This window comes from Myotis nattereri (assembly GCF_964212035.1).
Source record: "Myotis nattereri genome assembly, chromosome: 3".
Lineage (NCBI taxonomy): Eukaryota > Metazoa > Chordata > Mammalia > Chiroptera > Vespertilionidae > Myotis > Myotis nattereri.
In genome coordinates, this window is record NC_138077.1 from 178,313,398 (window position 1) to 178,339,648 (window position 26,251).

At 42.4% G+C, this 26,251-nt stretch overlaps 1 protein-coding gene across 1 annotated transcript in view; it reads left to right on the forward strand.

The window, feature by feature from the left end:
• Positions 1-1,237: 1,237 nt before the first annotated feature.
• The window catches only part of USP24 (ubiquitin specific peptidase 24), a gene marked incomplete at its 5' end in the record, with an annotated part of 128,613 nt that continues 103,599 nt past the window's right edge, over positions 1,238-26,251 (forward strand). The window contains one exon of the mRNA XM_081088466.1: positions 1,238-1,552. Coding sequence (XP_080944592.1) covers positions 1,238-1,552 — 315 coding nt within the window. The remainder of the gene's footprint in view (positions 1,553-26,251) is intronic.

The following is a 26,251-nucleotide window of genomic DNA, read 5'->3' on the forward strand; positions in this document are numbered from 1 at the left end:
GGAGAGGGTAAGAAAGGAACCTAGGATTAGCATGAATTAAAGGAAATTTGGGGGGGGGGGGGGGTGACGGGTATAGCAAGGGCCAGAGCTTAGCCTTAGATGGTGGAGTCAAGGGGCTGGGGACAGGGCCCTTGAGCTCCAATGCTAACGGTGGCGAGAGCAAGCAAATAGCGCGATGGGGAGAGGATTGCTCCAGGACTCGGAGGGCGGCAGTGGAGGGACCGCTGAGCCCAGGGCTGCTGCGCCTGGAGGGCGGCCAGCATCGGTGCGGGCAGGCTGCGGCTGGGGAGGGGGCTGCGGGTTTCCTGGACAGCACCGAGGGCGAGGGTTAAGGCTGTAGCAGGCACTTCAGGCTCTCGGGGGGGGGGGGGGGGGGGGCGTGCATTCGGGTTTGGTGGCCACTCAGTGTTGGATGGGAAACTCAGTGAAGGGTGGGATTTCATTTCAAGCGGCTTGGGGTGATTTCGGAGAGATGGAGGGGCTTGGGTCAGTTACGGGGGTACATTTCAGCTCGGGCGGGTGGACGCGCCGCGCGCGGGTCCGGGCATGCCGCCGTGGGGTGTATGTCAGCAGCGGGGCAGGTGGATTCCCCTGCACCAGGCGTGCCAGGCGGGGCTGGAGGTCGCGGCGGGTGAATGGCGTTCAGGACGCGGTGTCCAGCGGGGGCTCCGGCGGTGCGGGGGCGAGGCGGGGGCAGCCGCGGCCCCCGGGTCCTCAGCTCGCGGCTCGGCGGGCGCTCCGGCTGCCGGGGAGACTGTGGCTGGAGACATGGGCGCGCGGCGCGGCGACGACGGAGGACCCTCCCTCGCAGCAACCCTTTCCCCGTAGAGACGCTTTTCGGCGCGGCCCCTCCCTTCGCTCCTTTAAGCAAAAAAAAAAAAAAATCACCTCCAACCTTTCCCGTGAACCCCGAGCCTGGGGCCACTTCCGGGAGCGGAGGCGCGGCCCCGCGGGCGGAGGCGGAGGCGGAGGCGGAGGCGCGGGCGGCGGCGGCGGGGGAGGGGACGGGAGGGGAGGGGAGGCGGAGGCCAACATGGCGGCGCGCAGGGCTGGGCCCGGCCGCCGCGCCTGAGCGCCCCACCGCCCTCGCTCGGCTCGCGGCGCGCACGCCCGCACCCAGCCCGGCCCGGCGGCCGCGGAGGGCGCAGGCCGGGAGCGCAGAGGCCCCCCGGGGCGCGGGGACGGCGCCGAGGCCGCTCCGTCGCCCGCCGGCCGGCGCCGCCCGGAGGCCCGCGCCATGGAGTCGGAGGAGGAGCAGCACATGACCACGCTGCTGTGCATGGGCTTCTCGGACCCCGCCGCCATCCGCAAGGCCCTGCGCCTGGCCAAGAACGACATCAACGAGGCCGTGGCGCTGCTCACCAACGAGCGGCCGGGCCTGGACTACGGCGGCTACGAGCCCATGGACAGCGGCGGCGGCCCCGGCCCCGGGCCCGGCGGGGGCCCGCGCGGCGACGGCGGCGGGGACGGCGGCCCCACCCGCGGCGGCAGCACCGGAGGCGGCGGCGGCTTCGACCCCCCGCCCGCCTACCACGAGGTGGTGGACGCCGAGGTGAGCCGGGGAGCCGTGACCCCGCGGTGCGGCCGGCGGGCGGAGGGGACACACCCCACGGGGCGGCGGGAGTCGGGGTGGGACGCAGACCCGGAGAGGGGGAGCACTGGGCTCGTCGGGGGCGGAGGTCCCCGCGCTGGAGTCCCGTGGGGAGAGGGGCCCCGAGAGGAGGGGCCCCGAGAAGAGGGGCTGGATGGGGCTCGGGGTGCGGAGCCGGGTGGCGCGGGAAGGCGAGGAGGGGTCTCCAGGCGGCGGGGCTGAGCGCGCCCACGGAGCCGGCCCGGGGGGCGGGTGGGCCTCGGAGACGGGGAGCGCACCCGGCAGCCTGGCCGGTGAGGACGGCGTCTCGGTCGCCAGAAGTGGGTGCTCGGAGGCCAGGGTCGGGCCTGAGGTTCCGGGACCCGGTTCCCGTGAATGAATGGGAGGCGCACCCGGCTCAGATGGGACGGGAGGTGTGACGGGCCAGCCCGAGTGGCCCTGTGCCGGGCGCAGGGAGGATCGCTGCGGGGAGGAGTGGGCTTTGGGGTTTATTTAGTCGAGGACCCAAAAGAGGAAGATGGGGCAGGATCGAACACGAAGAGGGGCTGGGCCGGGCCGGGTGGCAGGACTTGGTATACGGCGGGGGGTCGGGGCGGGGGGGTGGGGGGGCACAGCTGCAATAAGGTCTGGGGCGGGGGGACAGGCGTGGATAAGGTCGGGTGTTAACCACGGTGGGGATTGGCCTGCGAGGTGAGGGGGCCGAGGCCGGGGCTGGCAGCGGTGGGGACTGGAACGGGAGGATGAAGCTGGAACCAAGTCTGGGTGAGGAGAGTCCTGGCCACAGATAAGGTCGTAAATGAGGGGGAACTGGCCTGGGAAAGGGACTGTGTGCAGAGGAGATAAATGGCAGTGGAGGAGGAAAGTCATGGAGGCGAATGGCTTTGATGATAAATCTCAAGTCTGGGTAGAGAAAATTAGGACTGCTGAATTTGGGATGTGAGCAAAGAACATGGGGGGGGGGTGTGTGGGGGGGTGTGTGTGGATGAACTTTAACTGCTGTTTAAAAAGATGATGAACCGGAGGCAGCATGGCAGCTGGGGGCAGGAATTTCGGTCAGTTCGTTGGGTCCAGCAGAGCTGGTGGGCCTGATCACAGAAGAACACATTTTCAATTGGTGGTTTGTGTTCTTAAGTAGATACAGAAATTTGGATAATTCTTTTTTTTTTTTTTTTTTGGATAATTCTTAATGAAGCTAAGCTTTCTGCAGGATTTTTCCCTAAATAGTGTTATATTCTTTTAATTACATGCTTTTGCAGCAATTGCTTGGACTGAAGTAGCTTGGGAGAGAAGGCACTTCAAAAAAACAAATTTCTTTCAAGATTTCTTTGGTTTCCAGACTTCTATACACTTGATTGAGTGCCCTGTGTTACCCAGTAACTCAGCTGTATCATCGACTAATGTATGGCAGTAAGATTGTTATTCCTAGTTTGGAAATTTTTTAAAAATTACGTATCATTAATTAACTCTCCTTAAGTCACTTTATAAGAAATGAGCTTCTCTTTGCAAGCAAACCCCCATTACTCCTCTTCTTGTTCCTTCCACTTTGACCCACTTTTGAAATAAAAAAGAAAGCCATTGCTTTTGCTGAGGCATTTGTGTAACCCTACAAAGCTCTGAGAAAATCCTCATTTTGTGAGAAATTTTATTCTTTTTTTTCTTTTGTCACATTTTAATTTCCTGTGATTGAAAAACCAAGTTAAATTACAATGCTTGATGGTATTTTAACATTACCTGTATTACCTGTACATTTAAGTACAAAATATTGGAACTGGCTTTTCACAGGATGATAGGCAGGAGTTTGCTTTCAGGTAAAACCAAGAGGATCTATGTCTTTTTGAGGAGTTGTGTCCAGTTTTCATTTCCTCTTGAACTGTCTTTATCCTGGGGAGGCTGCACCATTTAATTTTGAGAATTCACAAGGAGCTGGTGGCTGAGGCTGCTTTACCCAGAAGCATATTGGCAGAATACAAGCAGACACAGGAGCCTGGTGAGGGTGTTTAACCCAGTTTTTGCCTCTTATAAGTCTTCTTGCATGCCACCTGTGCAGCTTATTGGTCACCCTTGCTATAGTGAGAAACAAACTTTTGATCTTGGAGAATAGTGAAAGTTGCTAATTGTTGTTGAGTATTTCAACATGTCAGGCATTGTGTTAGGTACTTTGTATACAGTTTATTTAATCCTTAGTGAGGTAGTTAATAATATCACCATCTTAGAGATTTGGTTAGTTAGTGGCAGAGTCTTAATTTAAACCTGGGTCTCTGACTTTAAAGACTGTGTTTTTCACTCTGCTTAACTCATTGTTTTAGGATTGAATTCATCCTATATAATAAAAGACTAATATGCTAAGTGTCTGGTTGTCCGGTTGGCCATTCAACCAATCAAAGTGTAATATGCTAATGATATGCTAAGGCTGCTCAACTGCTTGCTATGACATGCACTGACCACCAGGGGGAAGATGCTCTGACTGGTAGGTTATCTTGCTGCTAGGGTCTGGCCAATCCAGACTGAGCGAGATGGGCTAGACCAGCCGTGGGCAAGAAATGAATAAAACTAAAAAAAAAAAAGACTGTACCCTTTTATGTAATGATGTTTACTTTGAATTTATATTAGTTCACACAAACACTCCATCCATGCTTTTGTTCCGTCCCTCCGGTCCAGTTTAAGAACCCATTGTGGCCCTCGAGTCAAAAAGTTTGCCCACCCCTGGGCTAGACACTCCCTGGAGCCCTCCTGCATCCCTCCCTGGGCCCCGATCTTGCACCAGTGGGGTCCCTCAGCCTGGCCTGCGCCCTCTCGCAGTCCAGGACCCCTCAGGATGTTGGAGAGCCATTGTGGGCCTGATCCTGCAGGCCAGGCCAAGGGACCCCACTGGTGCATGAATTCGTGCACCAGGCCTCTAGTTTTAGGATAAGAAGGAAAAATAAGGAAATACATAGGGGGCTACTGTACAAGTCTGGGAATGAGGTGACAAGCACTGAATCAAGGCATTAGGAATAGAATAGTAATTAGAATAAAAGGAGAATTACAGATTTTTAAAGCAGAAGACTTTAGAAATTAATAATTAGTTTAGCTATCTTGTTTTACAAATGCAGTCTTGCAGTCCCCAAAGGGGAAGTGGCTTGGCCCTACAGAGCCAGTTAATGAAAGAGATAAGACTGGAACTCAGGCCTTCTCACTGCAAATCCAGTGCATGTTCTCTCTACCAGCTATTTTTGTTTCAAAGAAAGAGACAAGATATAGTAATGGGTTAAAGGGGATGAAGAAAAGGGAAGTGTAACAAACTGGGTGAAGTTTGTCGGTTCTTGTATGATTTACCTGTTTTATGAATACTTTATTTTAAATTATATAAAACTTTATTTATTGAATAGGAAATTTTAGTTTCATTGTCCTCTTAAAAATGTTTGGGAATATATAGGTTAAAACCTAATACACAGATTAAAATCTAATTGTTTTTAAAAGAAAAATGATTACATTTATTTTATATTTGTACTTTGGTAATGATCTCATTAATGCCTTCCCTATACTTGGGCTGGGAGTACGGTGCAGAACAGAACATGAAGGTTGCATTCTAGTTGATCTTAGGGCAAGGCCTCTCATTTTACAAGAAGTAACTTCCCAAGGTCATGTAGCTCATTAGGGAAATGAGTTTAGTAATTTGGGTCCATGCTATAATTAGGATTTGGTTTAAAAATTAAATTTTGGAAAGTAAATGCAGTTTACTTCTGGTTCCATGGAAGCCAGGAGAATGCAGATAAAGAAGGTCCAGCTACCTAGCAGAACACAAAACTTAACAGGAAGCCACCTTTTTAATTTCCTCTAATTAAGTAAAGGTATTGCTTTGCAGAAAAGTTGTGTTTGGTGTTACTAGTGGCGTTGGACGTAGATGTATGTATAATTCTTAGTTTTTTGAGTGTGGAAGGAACTTCAAGAAGCTATCCAGTTTTGATTTTGAATAGCATTTCTTCAGAACCTTTCCAATGCTGGTGAGAGCCTGTTCTAATATTAAAGAGAGTGAGATCTCACAACTGCTCTAAATAATTTATTCAGATATTTAACACTCCCACTGTCAGAGTTCTTTACTCTTTCTTATGTGGGTGATACAAACCCCTCTGGCCACTGCTAAAGGCATGCCCACGGTTCTGCTCTTCACAGAGCTGGGAAAGTTGGTCCTTTAAGATTTGTGATCCTGTTAAAGGGACCAGTAAAAATCAGAACCAGGTACTGTTGTGGGCATCTTATAAAATTTAACAACTGTGAAATGTATCTCATTTATTATTAAGTCTCCTTATTTGTCTTTAGAAAATACTAAAATGCTTTTTCAAGGAGATTTCCGTTAACAGCTAGAAATACCTTTCTGTGATAATGTTCTTAGAAGTGACATTTAATACTGTTGTCTAGCAATATTGTGAACTCTTTGTTTTGTTTTTGTTTTAATGTGTACATTCCTTCTGGAGTTATTTTGTCAAAAGTGTTTGCAAGATTTCATTGCTTCTTTGTTTTTTAAGAGCCCCAAAGCTGGTTGTGCTATAATCACAAAAATAAAAATCACATTAATTTGTAGTTCCTTAACTTACCTCATTTCTGCCTCTCCCCCTACCCCTTAGTAAGTGGTAGTTGTAAATGAATTAAAATTATAATACCATCAATATTCATATTAAGGTTTATATTAAAATTTATGTTTCTTTCCCCTAAAATATACAACCCTAGTACATTTAAGTGTGGAGTAAATATCAACTAAATTTTAGTTCATTATTAGTGATTTGAATATATAACCCATCATCAGTTGAAAGTAGATGAAATAAAAATAAGGAGTCTAAAAGATAGCCCAATTTTTTAAATAAAAGTTTTTTATAGTATATATGTATCTCCTTTGGGAATTAGGTTTGTGAGTTCATCTAATAGATTCTTACCTTGTTATTACCTCGCCATATGTTATTAGAATGAATGTAATTAGGCATGAAGGAAGTACCTTTTATGTGTCATTGAGTGTGTAGTTCTAGTGAAATCATTGTAGGTAGTACAGCTATATACAACACAATAATGCTATTAACTTAGAATTTGAAGCCAATTACAATATTAGAAAAGTAAATGTTGTAATGTTTTAACAAATTGAGGGAACAGTTTCAACTTTAATGCAACTTAAATATAAGATTAAACAATTTCAAAATACCTCCATACATTTAATGCACTAAGCTCATACTTTTCACTCATTTGTATTGTAACTTAAAAAAAAACTATAGTTCAAATAAGTTTTGATACTAGATTTCCTATCATATTAAAAATAGCAAATTAGGCCCTGACCTGTTTGGCTCAGTGGATAGATAGAGCGTCAGCTTGCGGACTCAAGGGTCCTGGGTTCGATCCCAGTCTAGGGCATGTACCTTGGCTGCAGGCACATCCCCGGTTGGGGGTGTGCAGGAGGCAGTTGATCGATGTTTCTCTCTCATCGATGTTTCTAACTCTCTATCCTTCTCCCTTCCTCTCTGTAAAAAATCAATAAAATATATTTTTTTAAAAAAGCAAATTAGAAGGGTTTTGTAGTAGTCCAAACATCAGGTGATGAGCTGTTAGAGGCATGCACATTTGATGGTAGAAGTGGGGATAGGAAGCAGCTCAATGGTAAAAGGGGATAGGAAAACCTTAAAAGCGGACTCAAACAAAACAGGCCAGCCAATTTGTATAGAGCAATATGAAACAGTTTTCTGTGCTTCATGACCCCGAGAGGCTGTTTTTAATGGTGCCACATTCAAAAAATGGTTCCAATATGCTCTGTTTAAGAAAGGTTAGAAATGTGTAACACATTTTACCAAGATTTTAGTTTTTTAAAAAAATGAAAGAGAAGGAAGTTGGGCACATAAAGAAGTAGCTTCAGGTTTGGAAAATTCTGAGGATACTAGAAGGCAGAGGCACTACTAAGAAAATTGGGCTTCATTTTCAAATGAGTAAATGTTTTATCTCACCTCCTTGAAGGGAGTTTTTGGGGTTTTTTACATTTGTTTTTCTCATTATTATAGGATTGTTTATTATTCAGTATGGAAACATTTATTAATCACAATTGATTTATAAATTTTTTTCTTATGCTTTTATTAGTAGATAACGTTAGGGTTTATTGTTGATAATCTGTGATGAGTTTTGGGATGGTATTTTATAACCGTTTTGTTTTTTATTATATGTTTATCAGTCCATTTCTCTATCCAACACTGAGAAGACTGGTTTCCAACACTGGTGGCTTACATATTTTTATTTCTGTATGGGTGGGAGGGAGAGGGAAATGGAATCTACTTGTTTTAGAAATTACCCTTAAGTTAGTTAGTGAAGCAAATAACTGTAGGTTTGGTTTATTTTTTAAGTGTTCTGAAGAAAAGAACTAACACAATTGAGTCAAAATTTTATTCTGATAATCTTTCCAGAAATTGAAATGGAAAGATTGTGTAATCTTTTTCTAGGGATGACTTGAAGATTTTTTTTTTTCTTAAAGAGAAATAACATTTTAGGTGCCCACCAAAGTCTTCTCACTTCCAGAGATAAGTTTCATTGTTCCAGCACACAAGTTGCTTTTCTGTAGTAACTTAGCCAGTTATTTGTGTTGTGAAATTCGATTGATACTATTTGATATGCTTTCACTTAAGTTTAACGTGTTTGGTTAGAAATATTTTATTTAGAATATTAGTTTCTAATTAGTTCCCCTTGTAAGAAAATTGGCTGGGAAGATGCGACTCAGCAGGACTTTTCAAATTTGAGTCACAGTTTAAGCTTTAATAGAATTTCTATTTAGTTGTTTTTCCTGTCCTCCTTTTCTGCATGTTCCCCCCAGTTCTCACATAGTATCTCATAGCATTTTGTATTAATTGTTTTTAGAATAGTGTCACTTATGACTCAGATGCATTCGCGTTTAGGTTACCTGACAGTTTTTCAGTACTCTCAAAGGTCTGTGACTGTATTTTAAAGACAGCTTTGAGCATAGTGTTGATTTGCCAAAGGGGTGGAAGCGAAGTGCACACCTGGCCCACAGCTTTCCCTCGTCCCCTCTGTAGCCTATGGCCTGTGGCAGTGTCATGATGGTTGGGTTGTTGGTAGGCTCTAGACCCGGGGTGGGCAACCTTTTTGTGAGTGCGTGCCAAAACCAGCAAAATCTCTGACTCAAAATTCTTCTGCGTGCCAACCCTAATTTTTTGAGAACATGTTACGCCTACTTGATATTTCTTAAGTGTACGTATGTGAAGAACCTTGAAGAAATAATAAAATTCATTTGAGCGACAAAAACACAGTATATGATGATGAAAAATACATTTATTTTTTAATGTATACGTGTACACTGATAGTCCAACAGAAAACTTTATGACTCTGTTTGATATTATCAGTGGGACTTTTGCTGCTGCATAACTGATGACAGAGATTTTACATCAGGTTTATATTTCGTGACCTTCAGAGATATACACGAGCTACTACTTTCATCCGTCAGGCTACTCCTATTACGAGACTTAACAAAATTCATCACTGAGAACAAAGATTCACAAGCGTATGTGGGTGAAACCAAAACACTGGTCGGATCTCGGAAGGCAGGGAGAGTTAAGGCAGAGGCATAGAAATTGCTCTTCTCCTCTCTCGTCAATCCATATCTATGGTCTTTAAGATAACTTGTTATGTAAAATTATTTATCTAAGATACACCTACACTGAATTTATCTGAAAAATTAAAAAGTCGATATTAAGAAAAAAATTGTAAATGGAAGATTATAAGAGAGGGTTTCTCGTGCCAGCAAAAGTTACTGGCGTGCCATATTTGGCACGCGTGCCAGGGGTTGCCCACCCCTGCTCTAGACCCAGTTTTATCTGTTGTTTTCAAGAAGCTTTCTACTCACTTGACTCTGTCTTTTATATAATGTTTCATGTCTATTTTTAAGAGGGCGGGATACTATTTCTGGGTTTTTTATTAAATGGAATATAAATTTTAAAAACTCTAGATTTATATTAAATAGTAATAAAAATCAAATTCTGGTGATAAAAACAGACATTAAACTAAAAATGTCACAGCAACAAAAACAGTTCGTGGGCCATTTAACAAAACAACCATTCGTTTAATAGGTTTTTATTTTTAAAGGCTGGTGGATTTCTTTTCTTATGCTCTGAGTCTAATAAATTGTAATTCAGAAACTAGAGGCCTTGAAGAGTTGAGGGTTAAATATGAAAGCTTAAATCTATCTATCAAAATCATTTGATTAGTGCCTCAAGAATTTTTTGTGATGGAATTTGATCTGTAGTGGTATCCATTGCCATAAACCAAGGGATTTATTTTTCAAAATATTTCCTTAGTGCTATGAAATGTACAGAATTTGTATTTATTTACCTGTTGGATGTTTAATATTAATAGGTTGATGATTCTTTCAACTAGTATCTCCGTTAAGAATGGTGCTAATTATTTCAGTTAAATGTCATTGTTTTTTGTTTTAAAATTATTAATGTTTACATTTTTTCCAGAAAAGAGAAATTGCTCTAAGAACTAGTCTTATTTTAGGCTAAAAAATCTCTCGTGGTTATTGATAATACAAAAAGCTGTTTTAAAGCTAGAGGAATGTCAATTTTAGAAATAAAATGATGGTGGAAATAGTAGTGACTGTAAATGAAAACCTGCCTGGGATTAGTAACATTAGAAATCCTTAGGTTATATTAGCTTATTATTAGTATTTTGGGGTGTTTTTTCTTGTGGTCAGTTTCATGTTGGAGTAGACTGTCTTTGGTAAAATAATACTTTGGAAATGTTAGTAATTTTCATTTTGTTAGATTTATTTCTCATGATGTATGCTTAACTTGAAATGTTTTGGTAAGTTGCAGTAGCAATAGGTCATTCTGTATATCATTTATTTTTGAGAAAATGTCAAGTATCTCTTGAGTGATCTGTATAATCAGTGTTGAAAGTATGCCAGGCAAAGATATCTATACATACATATATTAAAATAAAAAAAATTGAACCATAACAATTGGCAGTTTGTTTGTGATATACTGATATCTGTAGAGAATAACAAGAAAGTCCTGTTTGTTTTTCATTACTTTGAGGGTTTTATGGTTGGAGAATAAAACTTATCTGTGGTAAAGGAATTCCAAGCATTTTTATTAGACTCGAAGATCAAAATCAGTATAGAGTTACTTTGGATTCACCCAGTTCGTAGTGATTATACTATGGGAGAAAAAAATCAAGAGTACTTAACAAGATCCACTCCATAAAACAAAAATACTCTGTAGAACAGAGAATATTTCCTACCTTTCACTCTTCCTATTCCAATAAACAAAATTAAAAGTTCTGAATTTAAGGATTAAAATTGAAGAGCTGAAAGGGACCTTGGGGATCTTAATGGTATTAAATCTTGTCAATTTAGGGAGACGACCTCTTGGATCATTAGCAAAATCAGGGAGGGAACCAGCCTTCTGCCTCACAAGATGTATTTTGTATACTTTACCACACTGTCTTTCTGACATGAGGAAGTCTTTTTCTGTAGGTCATCTTTAATACCATATATCATCCTTCCTCACAAATTTGCTGTATTTTGTCACCATTTCCTTTGTTAGATATTAGTTTGGGTTAGCACGACAGAATTGACATTTGATTTATCTCTCCCCGCCATCCCCCCCAAAAGATGTTTATTTTGATTTCCCAGTCAGCATTTTTTAAAGTTAACATTTACTAATCCTAGCTAATAATAGAGAAACATGGTCATTAACCGTAACTTCGCTACCCTTCCCATTGGCTAATCAGCGAGATATGCAAATTAACTGCCAACAAAGATGGTGGCCGGCAGCCACGCAGCTGAAGCAAACATGAGGCTTGGTTGCCCCAGTGATGGAGGAAGCCAAGGTTCCCCGCCTGCGCGGCCCAGCTCTGAGCTCCGGATGCAACAATGTTGCAATTATAGTAGCTAAACAAACCCCAGGTACCTGCTTTCAGCTGGCACTGGGCTCAGAGCTTAGAGCGCCAGTGACGGTAACAGAGTTTCAATTTATAGAAGCTAAACAAACCCAGATACCTGCTTTCAGCCAGCCAAGGCCTCAGAGCTGGAGCCGAGCCTCAGAGCTGGAGCCGGCTCTCAGTTCCAGTGACAGCTATAGACGGTAAATAAATCCCAGAATAAAAAAAGAAAGAAAAAAAAAAGAGGCTGGGAGCTTCAGTCACCCGCCAGCCTGAAAACGGCCCTCAGCCCCTCACCCAGACTGGCCAGGCACCCCAGTGGGGACCCCTACCCTGAAGTGGGTGTGACCAGCTGCAAACAGCCATCAGCCCGTCATCCAGGCTGGCCAGACACCCCAGCGGGACCCATACCCTGAAGGGGGTGTGACCAACTGCAAACAGCCATCAGCCTGTCATCCAGGCTGGCCAGGCACCCCAGTGGGGACCCCCACCCTGAAGGGGGTGCGACCAGCTGCAAACAGCCACCAGCTCCTCACCCAGGCTGGCCAGGCACCCAAGCGGGACCCCCACCCTGATCCGGGATACCCTTCAGGGCAAACTAGCCGGCCCCCACCCGTGCACCAGGCCTCTATTCTATATAGTAAAAGGGTAATATGCAAACTGACCCTAACAGCAGAAAGACTGGGAATGACTGGTCACTATGACACACACTGACCACCAGGGGGCAGACGCTCAATGCAGGAACTGCCCTCTGGTGGTCAGTGCACTTTCACAGGGGGGATCTCTGCTCAGCCACAAGCCAGGCTGATGCCTGCCAGTACAGCAGTGGTGGTGGGAGCCTCTCCTGCCTCCTCAGCAGCGCTAAGGATGTCTGACTGCAGCTTAGGTCTGCTCCCCGCTGGCAAATGGACATCCCTCGAGAGCTGCCGGGATGCCAGAGGGATGTCTGATTGCCATCTTAGGCCCAATCTCCCGGGGAGCAGGCCTAAGCCAGCAAGTGGTCACCCCGGGGGGGGGGGTCCCATACTGCGAGAGGGCCAGGCTGAGGGACCCCCTACCCCCGAGTGCACAAATTTTTTTGCACCAGGCCGCTAGTAAGTTTATAAAAGTTGGTTCTGGTTGAGGAAGGGAAGGTTGTGTCTGTCTACTTAGTATCCTAGTAAACCTGACAAGGATTAGCGAGCTCCTGCCTAAGTCTATCCCTGGTTGCACATGGGTATTGGGTACTTAAAAATAAGTTTAATAGTCAGTGTATAAATCTTTTGAAATAGTATATGACCTCATTTGTCTGTTTCAGGTGTGTATCTTTTACTTCCTTAAAATTGCCTTTTTGTTCTGTCACATATAGTGTTTATCATAAGTACAACTGGGATGTATTATACACTTGCAGCTTTGAAATTAAACATTTTCATTGATACCTTGGAATGGTGTTAAGATGCTAAAAACATAACACTTGTCTTAGATTATATATTTTAATGAAAACAGGACTTATGTAGGGTATATGACTAGCGCTTAGAGCAGCCGTGGGCAAACTACGGCCCGCGGGCCGGATCCGGCCCGTTTGAAATGAATAAAACTATTGAAAAAAAAGACCGTACCCTTTTATGTAATGATGTTTACTTTGAATTTATATTAGTTCACACAAACACTCCATCCATGCTTTTGTTCCGGCCCTCCGGTCCAGTTTAAGAACCCATTGTGGCCCTCGAGTCAAAAGGTTTGCCCACCCCTGGCTTAGAGGATACCTTAAGAAAAATTAGGCTTAAAATATGTCAAGTCCTTTTATGACTCCTTGCCTGTGTATATGCTTTTTCTCCTACCTGGCACATCCTCCTTATCCTCCTTTCCCCTTTTCTTGCCACATTAGAGTATGAGTTGGTCCATAGCACTAGCTGTGTGACATCAACTTGATCCTTTCTTCACAGAGTAGATTGAACACAGGCTTCCTGTTGGCAGAGAGAGGTCATGAATAGCAGCCCCTTTATTTCAGTCTAGCAAGTCCCATGAGACTCCAGATGCTAACATACCACAAGTATGTTAATCAGGTTTGCTAATGGCTTTCTGTTAGAGCTTGGTACCTTGCATTACACTTCTTCCCATTCATTGTACCCCTCTTACTTAAAAGTCCTTTCTTAAGTTGGAATAGAAACCCTACATATCTCTGTCTTAGAATTATTGTATTGGGATTATTCATTTATTTGTCACCCAGACTGAATTTCAGGTTTTTGAGGACAGAGTCTGCTCTTCTGTATTTCCCATAAAGTCCAGGGTAACCCTTGACATAGCAGGTGCTAAATTAAATGAAACAGTCTGATTTGAAAAATCTTTATTTGCATTACCATTTGGAATACATTTTCCTCCATTCAAGGATTACAGATAGTCTTGTAAAGCCAATTTTGCCTAAAATAATCTATACCATAGCTTGTAGGTAACATATATTTTGCTTAAGTCTTATAACAGATTTCTGCCATGGTTTTTACCTGTTTTACAGTTTGTGGGAAGGAACTTTTTTTTTTAATTGTTGACAGCCCCATATAATAAAAGGCTAATACGCAAATTGTCCCCTCTGGAGTTTAACTGACCAGGAGTTCGACCACTCGCAATGATGTGTGCTGACCACCAGGAGGCGGCATGGAATGAAGGAAGGCCCTGGCCGGCAGCACACAGCTGGGGGAAGGAAGGCTCTGATCGGCCCTGATCACCGACCAGGGACCCTACCTGTGCATGGATTTTGTGCACCAGGCCTCTAGTGTCTTTATAATGGGCACAATTTTGGACATAACACTTTAAATCTGAGCTTTGGTATTTGGTAGCACTCCCTTTGCTTGATAAGTTTGTTTCCGTAGCTCACATAAAAAACTATTACTCACAGGAAAGAACATAATAGATGCTAAAACTAACAGTTTTTTTTTAGCCTTTGGTAAGACTGTTTGCCTTTCTGTTTTTAATACAGCTTTATTACATGGCATAGTTGAGCTATATCTTAGTAAGGAGATTATTTGTAGAGATTGTCATTTCTGGGGAAGAAAGAGAATGCATGATGCTACAGTACAATTAAAACAGTAAACTGATTTTTAGAGTTGTTTTTTGTTTTGGGTTGTCCTATTTATTACTCTAATAATGATTAATGATGTTATCATTAATCCGAATTTATTTTGGCTTAAAGCTACTGAGGCATTGTTCATTTTTTTACCCTTTCTTACCCCAGTGTTTAAAAAGAAAAAAGAAAAAAAAGTGCAGAGAGGAAGTAGGAGGAGGAAAGAAACAGTAGTGTGGGAACCATTTGTTTAACACTGAACAAATATTTATTGAATGCCTTCAGCTGTGGTCTGGCTTCTGATTGCTAAGACACAGCCTTGGTTTTAGAAGTTCATACCCTATTACAGTGGTACTGAAGGTTGGGAAGGGATGGCCAGCACTAGATCAGAATCACTTGGATTGTTTGTTCAGAATAGCTTGTCCCCAACAGGGCCTCTGACCATTCCAGGAGATTCTGACAGAGTGGGGAATATTGGATAAAGTACTTACTAAAGTGCTGGAAAAGGTGTGTGTGCTATGGTCAACTGAAAAGCCAATGTGGACATAATTTGATATGTACACTAGATGTGTTTTTATTGTTTTTATCTTGAACAATTACCAACTAACGGAAAAGTTGAAAGAATAGTACAAAGAATACTTGCATGCTCTTCACCTTAATTCAACATTTGCAAGCATCTTGTCATATTTGCTTTCTCTCTCCTCCGTCTCTAAGATGTATAACTACACACACACACACACTTTTTTTTTTAACCCTTTGAAAATAAGTTGCAAACATCATGGCATTTGACTCCTAACACTTCAGTATGAATCTCCTAAGGACAAAGATATTCTCCTATAGACCTACAGTACTGTTATCTTGCCAGAAGAATTTAACAGTGATGCATTTAACATTCCCTATTATTTTGTCCATATTCAGAGTTTCCCACCTTTACCAAAAATATCCTTTATAGACATTTTAAAAATTAATCTAAGATTGAGTCAAGATTATGCACTGAAAGTGATTATCATGCCCCTTTAATGTAGATTCTAGAAGGGTCTTTACTTTTTTAGTCTTTTGATACATTTTTTAAAACAACCCAATTTTCTTATTTTTAAAAGATTATATAACTGAATCATTTAATCTATACTAGGAAGTTATGTTATCCAGGTAATAAGGAAAACTGAACAAAAATATTAACTTCTTTCATGACATACCTTGTTCCTTCCTCATTAATATGACTACTTTCTCTCATCTTTATTCAGATCTTTTATAGAAATTTATCATTTTTAGAGCCAAAAGGGATCTTGGATCTAAAGGTTGACGTTTTCACTTATAGATGAAACTGAAGTATGAGGATATTTAAGTCTTATGTAAGACAGTGGCTCTCAAGCAGGGGTGATTTTGCTCCCAGGAGACATTTGGCAATGTCTGGAGAACTTTCCAGTTGTCACAATTGGAGGGTCCTACTGGCACTAGTGTGTAGAGGGCAGGGATGCTGCTAAACATCTTGCAGTGCTCGAACGGCCCCCTCAGCAGAGAATCGTGCAGCCTAACATGTCAATAGTGCCAAGGTTAAGAAACCTTGGTCTAAAATCACACAGGTAATGGTGGGACTTAAAGCTATCTTTCCTCAATGTTTTGTTCTTTACACACGCGCACGCACACACAGTGCCTTGCTTTCTTTCCCTTTCATTCTCATCACCTTCATAATCTACTTCTTCCCTTTGAACCTTTTTGTTAAGCCTAATGAATTATTTTAGGGCTATAAGGATTAAGCTGAATTAGAAAATATTGCTAGAAAGAACATGAAGTATCTTTTAAAAGAGAATCACAAAAGTGCTTTCAGTGGAGTTTTATTCCTATAAGTAAAAATTGGTGCAGAATAACCTTTTTTGTTGTTGTTAATCCTCACCCAAGGATATTTTTTTCCCATTGATTTTTTTAGAGAGAATAGGAGTGAGAGGGGCGACAGAGAGAGAAACATCGATGTGAGAGACACACTAGAGGCCTGCCCAGCCTGCACCCTCTCCAATCTGGTACCCCTTGGTGCTAATGCAACAAACAAACGAAAATTCTGCCCTGTGGAGCTTATATTTTAAGTCAGGGGAAACAGACAGTAACCGAGGTAAATAAGTAAAACATAGAATGTCAGGTGATAAGTGTTATAGAAAAATACAAAGCAGAAAGGCCAGATACTAAATATTTCAGGCTTTGCAGGCCATATAGTCTCTGTTGCAGCTCTTTGACTCTGCTATTGTAGTGCAAAAGCAGCAATAGACTACTTAACCCAGTAAGCGCACCTGCTTTCCAGTAAAAGAGGCCATGGGCTGTATGCACTTTGCTGACTCTGGTGCTAACTGGATGGAGCACACGTAGTGCAAACGCCATGGGTAGGAGCATGGCTGCCATGTTGAGGAGCAGCAGAGAGGCCAATATGGCTGGAACTTAGTGAATAAATGGAAGAGTGGGAGATGAGGTCAAAGATGAAGGAGAGGCAGCTCCTCTCTAGGGCCTAGTAGGCAACTATAATGAGGATTCTGAACAGGGAGGTGACACAGTCTGGTTGGAAAGTCTGGAGTTTGTTTTTGGACATGTTCATTTAAGAAGACTATTAAATATCCCAATGAAGATATTTAAAGAAGGAATTGGATAGGTGTGTGGAGCCTAGGGAAAAGAGAAGAGATAAATGTGAGGGCCTTCAGCTTAGAGATGGTATTTAAAGCATTAGACTATGCATTGTCAACAGGGACAATAGCACTCCAAAGGGGGCATTGGTTCTTGGGGGGAGAGGGTGGAAAAAATCTTAGACATTACAATGGTTTGCTCCAAAAGTCAGTCCTACCCAGTACAATCTTATTTAGTATTTAATTAATAGATATGGGATGATTGAGAAAATAAAAATATTTAAAAGGCTCCTTGAAGGAGCCATAATGAAAACAAAGTTGAGAAACACTGCATTAAATTCTACTCAGTGAGACCACAAGGGAGTGCATATGTGTAAAGAAGAGGTCTGAGGACTGGGCCCCAAGGTTCTTCAGTGTTTAGAGACTGAGGTGATGGTGAGGAACCAGCAAAGGAGATTGAGCAGTGGTTAGTGAAGGTGAGAGGAACCAGGCTCTGTCCTGGAAGCCAAGTGAAGGACATGTTTCCCGCAGAAGAGAGTGGGCAGCTGTTTTAGATGTTGCTGATGGAGTAGGTAAGATGTAGACTAAGGATTAACCATGGATTCAAAGTTATGGTAAAGAAGGTAGATGCTTACTTATGCCTTACTTTAAATGTCATTTCATTTATAGGCAATCTTTCACCATGATTATGCTGAGTCACCTTCTTATTTTTTAAAATTATTTTACAAAACATAACAAAATTTACCATCATAACCATTTTTGAGTGTACAGTTTAGTAGTGTAAGGCATCCTATATAATATAAGGCTAATATGCAGATTGTCCCCTCAGGAGTTCAACCAGGAGGCTGGGAGCCCGATTGCTCGCTGTGACATGTGCTGACCACCAGGGGGTGGCACAGAACATGACGGACAGGCAGTGGCAGTGGGGCGCTGAGGGAGCGAAGGAAGGGGGAGGCGGGGAGGCGGGGAACCTGACTGGCCCTGATCGCTGGCCAGGCCTAGGGACCCTACCCATGCAGGAATTTCATGCACTGGGCCTCTAGTATTTACATAATTGCAAAACAGATCCCAGAACTTTTTCATCCTGCAACACTGAAACTCATATTAAAACTGCCCTTTTACACCTGCTAACCATCATTCTACTTTGTTTCTGTGAATTTGACTACTTTAGATACCTCATGTAAGTGGAATATAACAGTATTGTCATTTTGTGACTGACTTATTTCACTTAGCATAATATCCTCAAGGTTCATCCATGTTGTAGCATGTGACAAGATTTCCTTCCTCCCTCCCTCCCTTCCTCCCTCCCTCCCTCCCTTCCTTCCTTCCTTCCTTCCTTCTTTCCTTTCCTTTCCTTTCCTTTCCTTTCCTTTCCTTTCCTTTCCTTTAATCCTCGTCCAAGGATAGGCTTGTTGATTTTTAGAGAGAGAAGAGAGAGGGGGAGGGAGAGAGAGATAAACATTGATAGTTGCCTCCCAGATGGGCCCCAACCTGGGTATGTGCCCTGACCCAGAATCGAAACTGCAGTCTTTAGGTGCACAGGATGACGCTCCAACCAACTGAGCCACCGGGCCAGGGTAAGATTTCCTTTCTTTTTAAGGTTGGATAATATTCCATGGGTTCCACTTCTTATATACTTTCACAGCACTCTGTTATAACGTGCTCATTACAAGAAATTGTAAGCTCTTATTTATCATTTGTTATAGGAAGTGTTCAAGCATCAGTAGCAGAATGTGTTTCTTCATTAATATACTAGAGGCCCGGATTCGTGCACTGGTGGGGTCCCTCAGCGTGGCCTGCGGGGATCAGGCCAAAACAGGCAATCCAAAGCCGCCTGCCACTCCTGCTCATCCTGGCCCCGCTGTGCCTGCAACCTCTCGGTAGTCTTGCTGCCGCTCCACTGTGGTCTCCGGGCTGTGGTGGCCAGCCATGAGCCCTGTGTTTGGCACCCGTAGGTCAGCTGATGGCTCTCGGGAGTGCACTGACCATCGGGGGGCAACTCCTGTGTTGAGTATCTGCCACCTGCTGATCAGTGTGTGTCATAGCGACCGGTTGACCAATCATTCAGTCATCCAGTCACTTAGGCTTTTATATATACTAGAGGCCCGGTGCACAAAAATTTGTGCACTCGGGAGGGAAGGGGGGTCCCTCAGCCTGGCCTGTGCCCTCTTGCAGTCTGGGACCCCTCGGGATATAATGCCCTGCTGGCTTAGGCCTGCTCCCAGGTGGCAGAGGGCAGGCCCAATCCCTAGGTGCAGCCCCTGCTCGGGCTCAGAGCAGGGCCAATTGGGGAGTTGGGGCACCGCCTCCTGTCATTCACAGAGCAGGGCGGATTGGGAGATTGCGATGCCACCCTCAGTCATGCTCAGGGTAGGGCCGATTGGGAGGTTGGGGCACTGCCCCGTTACACTCAAGGCAGGGTCGATGGGGAGGTTGCGGCGCCACCCCCTGTCACGCACAGAGCAGGGCCAATCCGGGGGTTGGGGCGCTGCCCCCTGTCATGCTGATCCCGGTGCTGGGAGGCCTCGCGGCTCCACTGATCCCAGTGCTGGGAGGCATATTACCCTTTTACTATACAGGATAGAGGCTTGGTGCATGGGTGGGGCTGGCTGGTTTGCCCTGAAGGGTGTCCTGGACCAGGGTGGGGGCCCCCACTAGGGTGCCTGGCCAGCCTGGGTGAGGGGATGATGGCTGTTTGCAGCTGGTCACTCACCCTTCAGGGTGGGGGTCCCCACTGGGGTGCCTGGCCAGTCTGGGTGAGGGGCTGAGGGCTGTTTTCGGCTGGTGGGTGACTGAAGCTCCCAACTGCTCCTTTTTTTTTTTTTTTCTTTTTTATTCTGGGCCAGCTTTAGCTCTGGCCCCAGCTCTGAGGCCTCTGCTGCTGAAAACAGGTATCTGGTTTGTTTGGGTTCTATAATTGAAACAATGTATAACTCCAGCTCTGAGATCCCGGCTCGCTGAAAGCAGGTTTCTGGGGTTTTGTTTAGCTTCTATATTTGTTACAATGTTTTAAACTGCAGGCTCAGAGGCCGGCAAGGCAGGCGGGGAACATTGGTTTCCTCCGTCACTGAAGCAAGCAAGCCTCATGTTAGTTTCAAGCTGCCTGGCTGCCAGCCGCCATCTTGGCTGGAAGTTAATTTGCATATCGCCGTGATTAGCCAATGGGAAGGGTAGCAGTCGTACGCTAATTACCATGTTTCTCTTTTATTAGATAGGACTAGAGGCCCAGTGCACGAATTCGTGCATGGGTGGGGTCCAGCCAGCCTGCCTCCATCAGGGCCAATTGGGCCAGGCAGGCCAGGGGGAGGGGCCGCGGGCAGTTGGCTGGCTGTCCCCGCCTCCTGGTCAAACTCCAGGTCAAACTCTTGGTTGAGTGGACAATTTGCATATTAACCTTTTATTATATAGGATAGATTCTCAGCCAAAGGAAAATACTGAATAAGAATTCTTTATAAAAATAGAGGACAGAATATCTTATTTTCCAAGGAGGAATCTTGAAAATTTTGTTGAAGAGGTGATATTTAAACTGGGTTTGAAGAAAGTCTCAGTTTGTTTGGAGTGCTATAAAAAAAAATACCGTAGATGGAAGGCTTATAAAGAACACAAAATTATTTCTCATAGTTCTGCAGGCTAAGAAATCCAAGGTCAAGATTCAGCATCTAGTGAGGACTCACTTCTGGTTCATTGATGGCCGTCTTCTCACTATTACCTCACTTGCTGGTAGGAACAAGGAAGCTCTCTGTGATCTCTTTTATAAGAGCAGAGCTCCCCTGATTTAATCACCTCCCCAAAGTGCCATCTCCAAATACTATCACAGGTGGTGAAGAGCCTTGCATGCCAGTGCAGGAAACTTGCTTTTATTTTCTAGGCACCTGTGGGCAGCTGGGTGCTAATGGAGATTTCTGAACAAGTAAGAAATGGGATCAGATTTCTTTTTTTGGTTTAGTTTTTTTAGTTTTAAAGGAAGATTACTCTGGCATTTTGGAAGAGGCACACAAGTGGGATAGAATGGGAATGTGGGGGCAGGGATGACAGTTACAAGAGTATAGCAGAGAGAAATCTAAGCAACATACAGCTAGGACCTCAACTAAGGCAGTGGTTGCCTTGGAAAGACTTGGGGGCAATTTTTTGAGGTAGAATCATTTGGAATGGTGACCAACGGGTTGGGAAGATGAAACACAGTTTCTGAGATTAGGAATATTAGAGAAGAAACAAATTTGAAGCTGAACACTGAGTTCTGTGTAGATATGATAAATGTAAGTGCCTTTAGGACACCAACGTTGAAGAGTCAGACGGGGAGACAGAAACGCTTATCTGAAGCTTGAAGAGAAGTCTGAGCTGCTGTTTATGATGGTGCCTGTTTGTTGTAGTTGGCCCCCTACATGGATTAGCTCTTATCTGCATCATAATCCTGCAAGTAAACACTATTTGTATTTTTGTTGTTGTTGAGAAAACCAAGGTACATGGATAGTTTAAGAAGCTTATTCAGGGTCACAGCTAACAACCGATGGTGACAGAATCAACATTTAGATCTGTCATATAGGAATATATAGTCAAAGAAATTTCAGCAAAATTGTTAGGAATAAAAGATAATTGTTCATGCTACATTACCACTTATTTAGAATTTTAGGCATATCAGTGGATTAAGAAATACTAGTGCTTTGGACAAAAAAGAAGTTTTAATTGGTAATTAGTCCTTTAATCCCAAATCTAAGTTTTTTATTTGTTTGTTTTTATGAGAACGTTTTACCTCCATTCTGGAGTGGTGCTTTTTGGGGCTGTGCCATTCTACTAATTTTAGGAGAAATTGGAATAAGTGTGCTTATTCTAGAACCTGAGATTTAAAGAAACCTTGTCTTGAATTCTCATCCCATTCTGAACACATGAATGACTGCTGGTTTTAGGCAGGAGATCATAAGATATACACCTTATTCTGAGTGACTTGTCTTACTTGCGCATGGTTTGCCCATTTAAAAAATGAAGATGATAATACTTGCCTCATGGGGTTTGGCACAACTCCTGATACATAGTAGCTAAGTACTCAGTAGATACATTCATTCTCCTATTGCCACTCACTGCTTTTTCTCTCACCTGAATATATCAAATCCTCTTTACCATCGCTTTCCTTCCTGTTGTTGAAACTGAAGGTCCAATTCAGCTATGTTTTGTTCCTGGCATTAATGATTTGTAAGTGCCAAACTTTCCATCTAACTGAAAGGTTAAATTTTATATGTAAGATATCACCTTTGAATTATAAGACAACTTCTCATGAAAACATTGTTTCCATAATAAATGAATAGCCACCAAGGATTATGAAAGGGACTACAAGAAGTATCAGCCTTCATAGAAAAGGTAAGAATTCTTCTACTATGTATAACATGGAATGAATATGTATTCCAAGAAAACAATTTGTAGACTTGAGACACTGTGTATTAGTAACTTGAGGACTGTCTACCCACACTTGTCCCTGTCTCCTTTTTCCAGGAAGAGTATTTTAGGAATCATTTTGTCTAATCTGAAATATCACAAGGAATAGCAGATATACATATAACTATCTCTGAACGCTTTGAAAAACATTTAATAAGACTGAATTTTAAGAATAAAAATTATATTGCCCTAACCGGTTTGGCTCAGTGGATAGAGTGTCAGCCTGCGGACTGAAGGGTCCCGGGTTCGATTCCAATCAAGGGCATGTACCTTGGTTGCGGGCACATCCCCAGTAGGGGGTATGCAGGAGGCAGCTGATCGATGTTTCTCTCTCATCGATGTTTCTAACTCTCTATCCCTTTCCCTTCCTCTCTGTAAAAAATCAATAAAATATATTTTTTAAAAAAAATAAAAATTATAAATGAATGACTTGGAATTAAATGTTCATGTTTTCATATTTTCTCTTATGCACTTGATATATATGGTACCAATTGTTTATTTAAGATAATAGACAAACCCATTTAAAATCATCATGGAGAAATCAATTTGGCATTTCCACTTTTCTGTACATTAATCAGACATTTAGAAGCTCTTGAGTACATTGCTGGCTAATAAAATAGTTCAACAATTGAATTTAGTATTAAAATAATCTTTAAGTAGCATTGGCAGTCTCTTACCCGTTAAGCTGGATAATTTTCTTTATCTGTATCTGTTGAGTAAATGGGCAGACAGGAACTTATCTCTAAACTAACAGGCAGTATCCACTCTAGTAGGTTTTGCTTCTTTAAACAAAGAAGGCTTATATTTTTGTTGTTAATTCTCACCTGAGGATATTTTTCCATTGATTTTTAGAGGGTGTAAAAGGGAAGGGGAGAGACAGAAAAGTTGATGTGAGAGAGACACATCGATTAGTTGCTTCCCACATGCACCCCTGACCAGGGCCAAGTATCGATCCTGCAACCAAGGTACCTTGACTGGAATCAAGCCTGTGACCCTTCAGTTCCATGAGCTAACTCTCTCTCCACTGAGTGAAGACTTACATTTTAATAATATATCCTTGTTGAGTTCAAGAGCAAAGGGTTTGTTTTCTTTTTTGAAACTCAATGAAGGTAGTTTTCTAATAAATATTAAAGTTATTACTGAAAAGCCTATGTGATGATATTTTAAAGCTCATTTGTAAGGGTTAAGAATATTACATTGTTTTGTATATTCAACCTGCAGTTAAAATATTGCCTGTATACATTGGTTCATCTGCATTTTTCAATCTGGCAAGTTTTAGATATGAGTAGTGACATATGTGAACGTGCCTAATTATAAATATAAAAGGTATCATGCAGAAAGATATTTTTGCCAAAATAATCTACATGATAAATCTAAAGATTTGTGCTAAACTTGAGGGGGAGGGGGTAAATTCAGACTTTACAATTACAGCATTTATTAATTCTATGAAAAACTTCATTTCCAACTATTAAAAGTCCTAACTTGTCCTTTCAAGTAAGTAAATAGTAAGCCTTATTCTGAATAGTTTGCCAAGTAGATGAAGGCATGACAATCACAACTATTTGAATTCCTAGTATGTTTCTGACGCTATTAAGTGTCATGGAAGTTACAGAGGCCTTGTTTACGTTTTCATTTGTATCTATGGGCATATGATTACATATTTAAGAAGTAGCCTAACTTATGTATCCAACAATGTTAACTGTTTGGATTTAAATCCTAAACTGGTTAATTAGGAAATCATAAATTAATGCATTAGCTCAGCAGTTTTCAACCAGGGTGCCACAAAAAAATATAAAACATGCAAGTACCTGACTATTTAGTCAGGGGTACTGATCTCTTTTCTCTGAGATTGTCAAGTAAAAAAAAAAAAGACAATAGCCAGCACAACAGTAGCCGTCCAGTATGAATGAGTAAAAAATAAAACAAATTTTTTTTGTGTCAGATCAGCAAAAAAATATTTTCTGATGTGCTGCAGAATTGTGTGTGCCATGAGATGAAAAGAGTTGAAAATCCCTGCATAAGCTCATCTCTTACTTTTTTTGGATGATCAAATACAGGAGATTCAGTGTTAATAGAAATATTTCAGGTTAAAAGTGATATTCAAGAGTTGTTTATGAACTTCTCTTCTGCCTTAGTGATTGCATTATGGTCTCTAACAATTGCTGAATTTACATTAATATTATAAAACATTTTTTAGAAATTAAGTATTTAAAATTTTTAAATGACATTGATGGAATATCATAATGAAAAGTAAAGATATTGCCTCAAGTAGTCAGAAAGGCTGAAAACATTGAGGTTTATTACTTCACATACTTGAAAAATAAAGTATACTGGTTTTGAAATAATATGCTCTCAAACTTTCTGCCTTAAATATTCTTTTCTTTACACTTCTTTAATTGTGTGCACAGCAGCTGTAGTCTGGCTTGGATTCCCCCCTTCTCTATGTTCACATTGTCCTCTTTAAAGACAAGAATTGGGTCTGGGTCCTTATCTTTGTTCCCAGTGTTAAGGCACCTTGTCTGGAACGTAGCGAGCTTTTGATAAATGTTTTTCTAATAAATTTTGAATCAGAAATCATTAGTGGTTACTTGGGTATCCATTTGAATTTGGTGTCGAATGAGAAAATAGTATATTACATTCCAGAGTTCATATTAAAAACCCGACGACAGCTTATGTCTCCTGGGAGCTATTTTGTAATAGAACGATTCTGAGCTGCTTTGCATGTTTTCTCTTGCTCAATATGTAATTTTTGCCAAGGACAGGCTCTACTCACGGTGATGACTCAAAATATTAAGCCACCCTAAATATGGGTTCATGTCACTGTTTCCTCCTCTTGGGTGATCCCTGTCTCTGTATTGCCAGCACCTTCCTCAGGTGTAATGCTGCTCTGTATCATTCGTTAACCTTGGTATATACATCATGTCTGTTCCCTCCTTTTTTCAAGACCAAGAATGTTAACAGCATGAGATTTTGCACCTTTTAGGTCTTAAATATATTGCTTTTTAAATTGATTCTTTAAAACTGTCTTATGGACATATGTATCATTTTTACTATAAATCATTAGGTACAACTCTCTGTTTTGAGATGCTTAGATATATATAATGGCCATACCACTTGGATGTGCCTGCTCTTGTCTGAAATTCTTAAATATGTTTATATATTAATCTTTGTTTAGTTACTATAATCATCAAACTTACTTTAACTAACCCATTTTTTTAAATAATTGCTTTATTGAGCTATCAGTCACATACCAGAGTTCACCCTTTAATCAAAGTGTGCATTCGCAGAGTTTTGCAGCCTCACCACTCTTTAATTTTAGAATATTTCATCACCACAAAAAGAAACCTTATCTTTATTAACCGTCACTCTCCTTTTCTCCCTTTTCCCATCCTCTGGCAACCACTAGTCTACTTCCTGTGTCAGTGGATATACTAGGTATACCGGTTAATAATGGCAGATTTTGAAATCAAAGAAAACACGATAATTTCAAGAGAAACATCAGAAGTGCTTTATTCAAAGTAATGTCCATCGCTAGCTACACATTTCCCCATCTTTCAGGTAATTTGTGGAAATTGTCCCAAGAGAACTTTTCTTGTTTTGAGGCAAACCATTCAGAGACCCCCATTTTCCACTTCTTCGTACGTTTTGAAGTGCTGCTCAGAAAGTACACGTGCCATCCATCAGAACAAG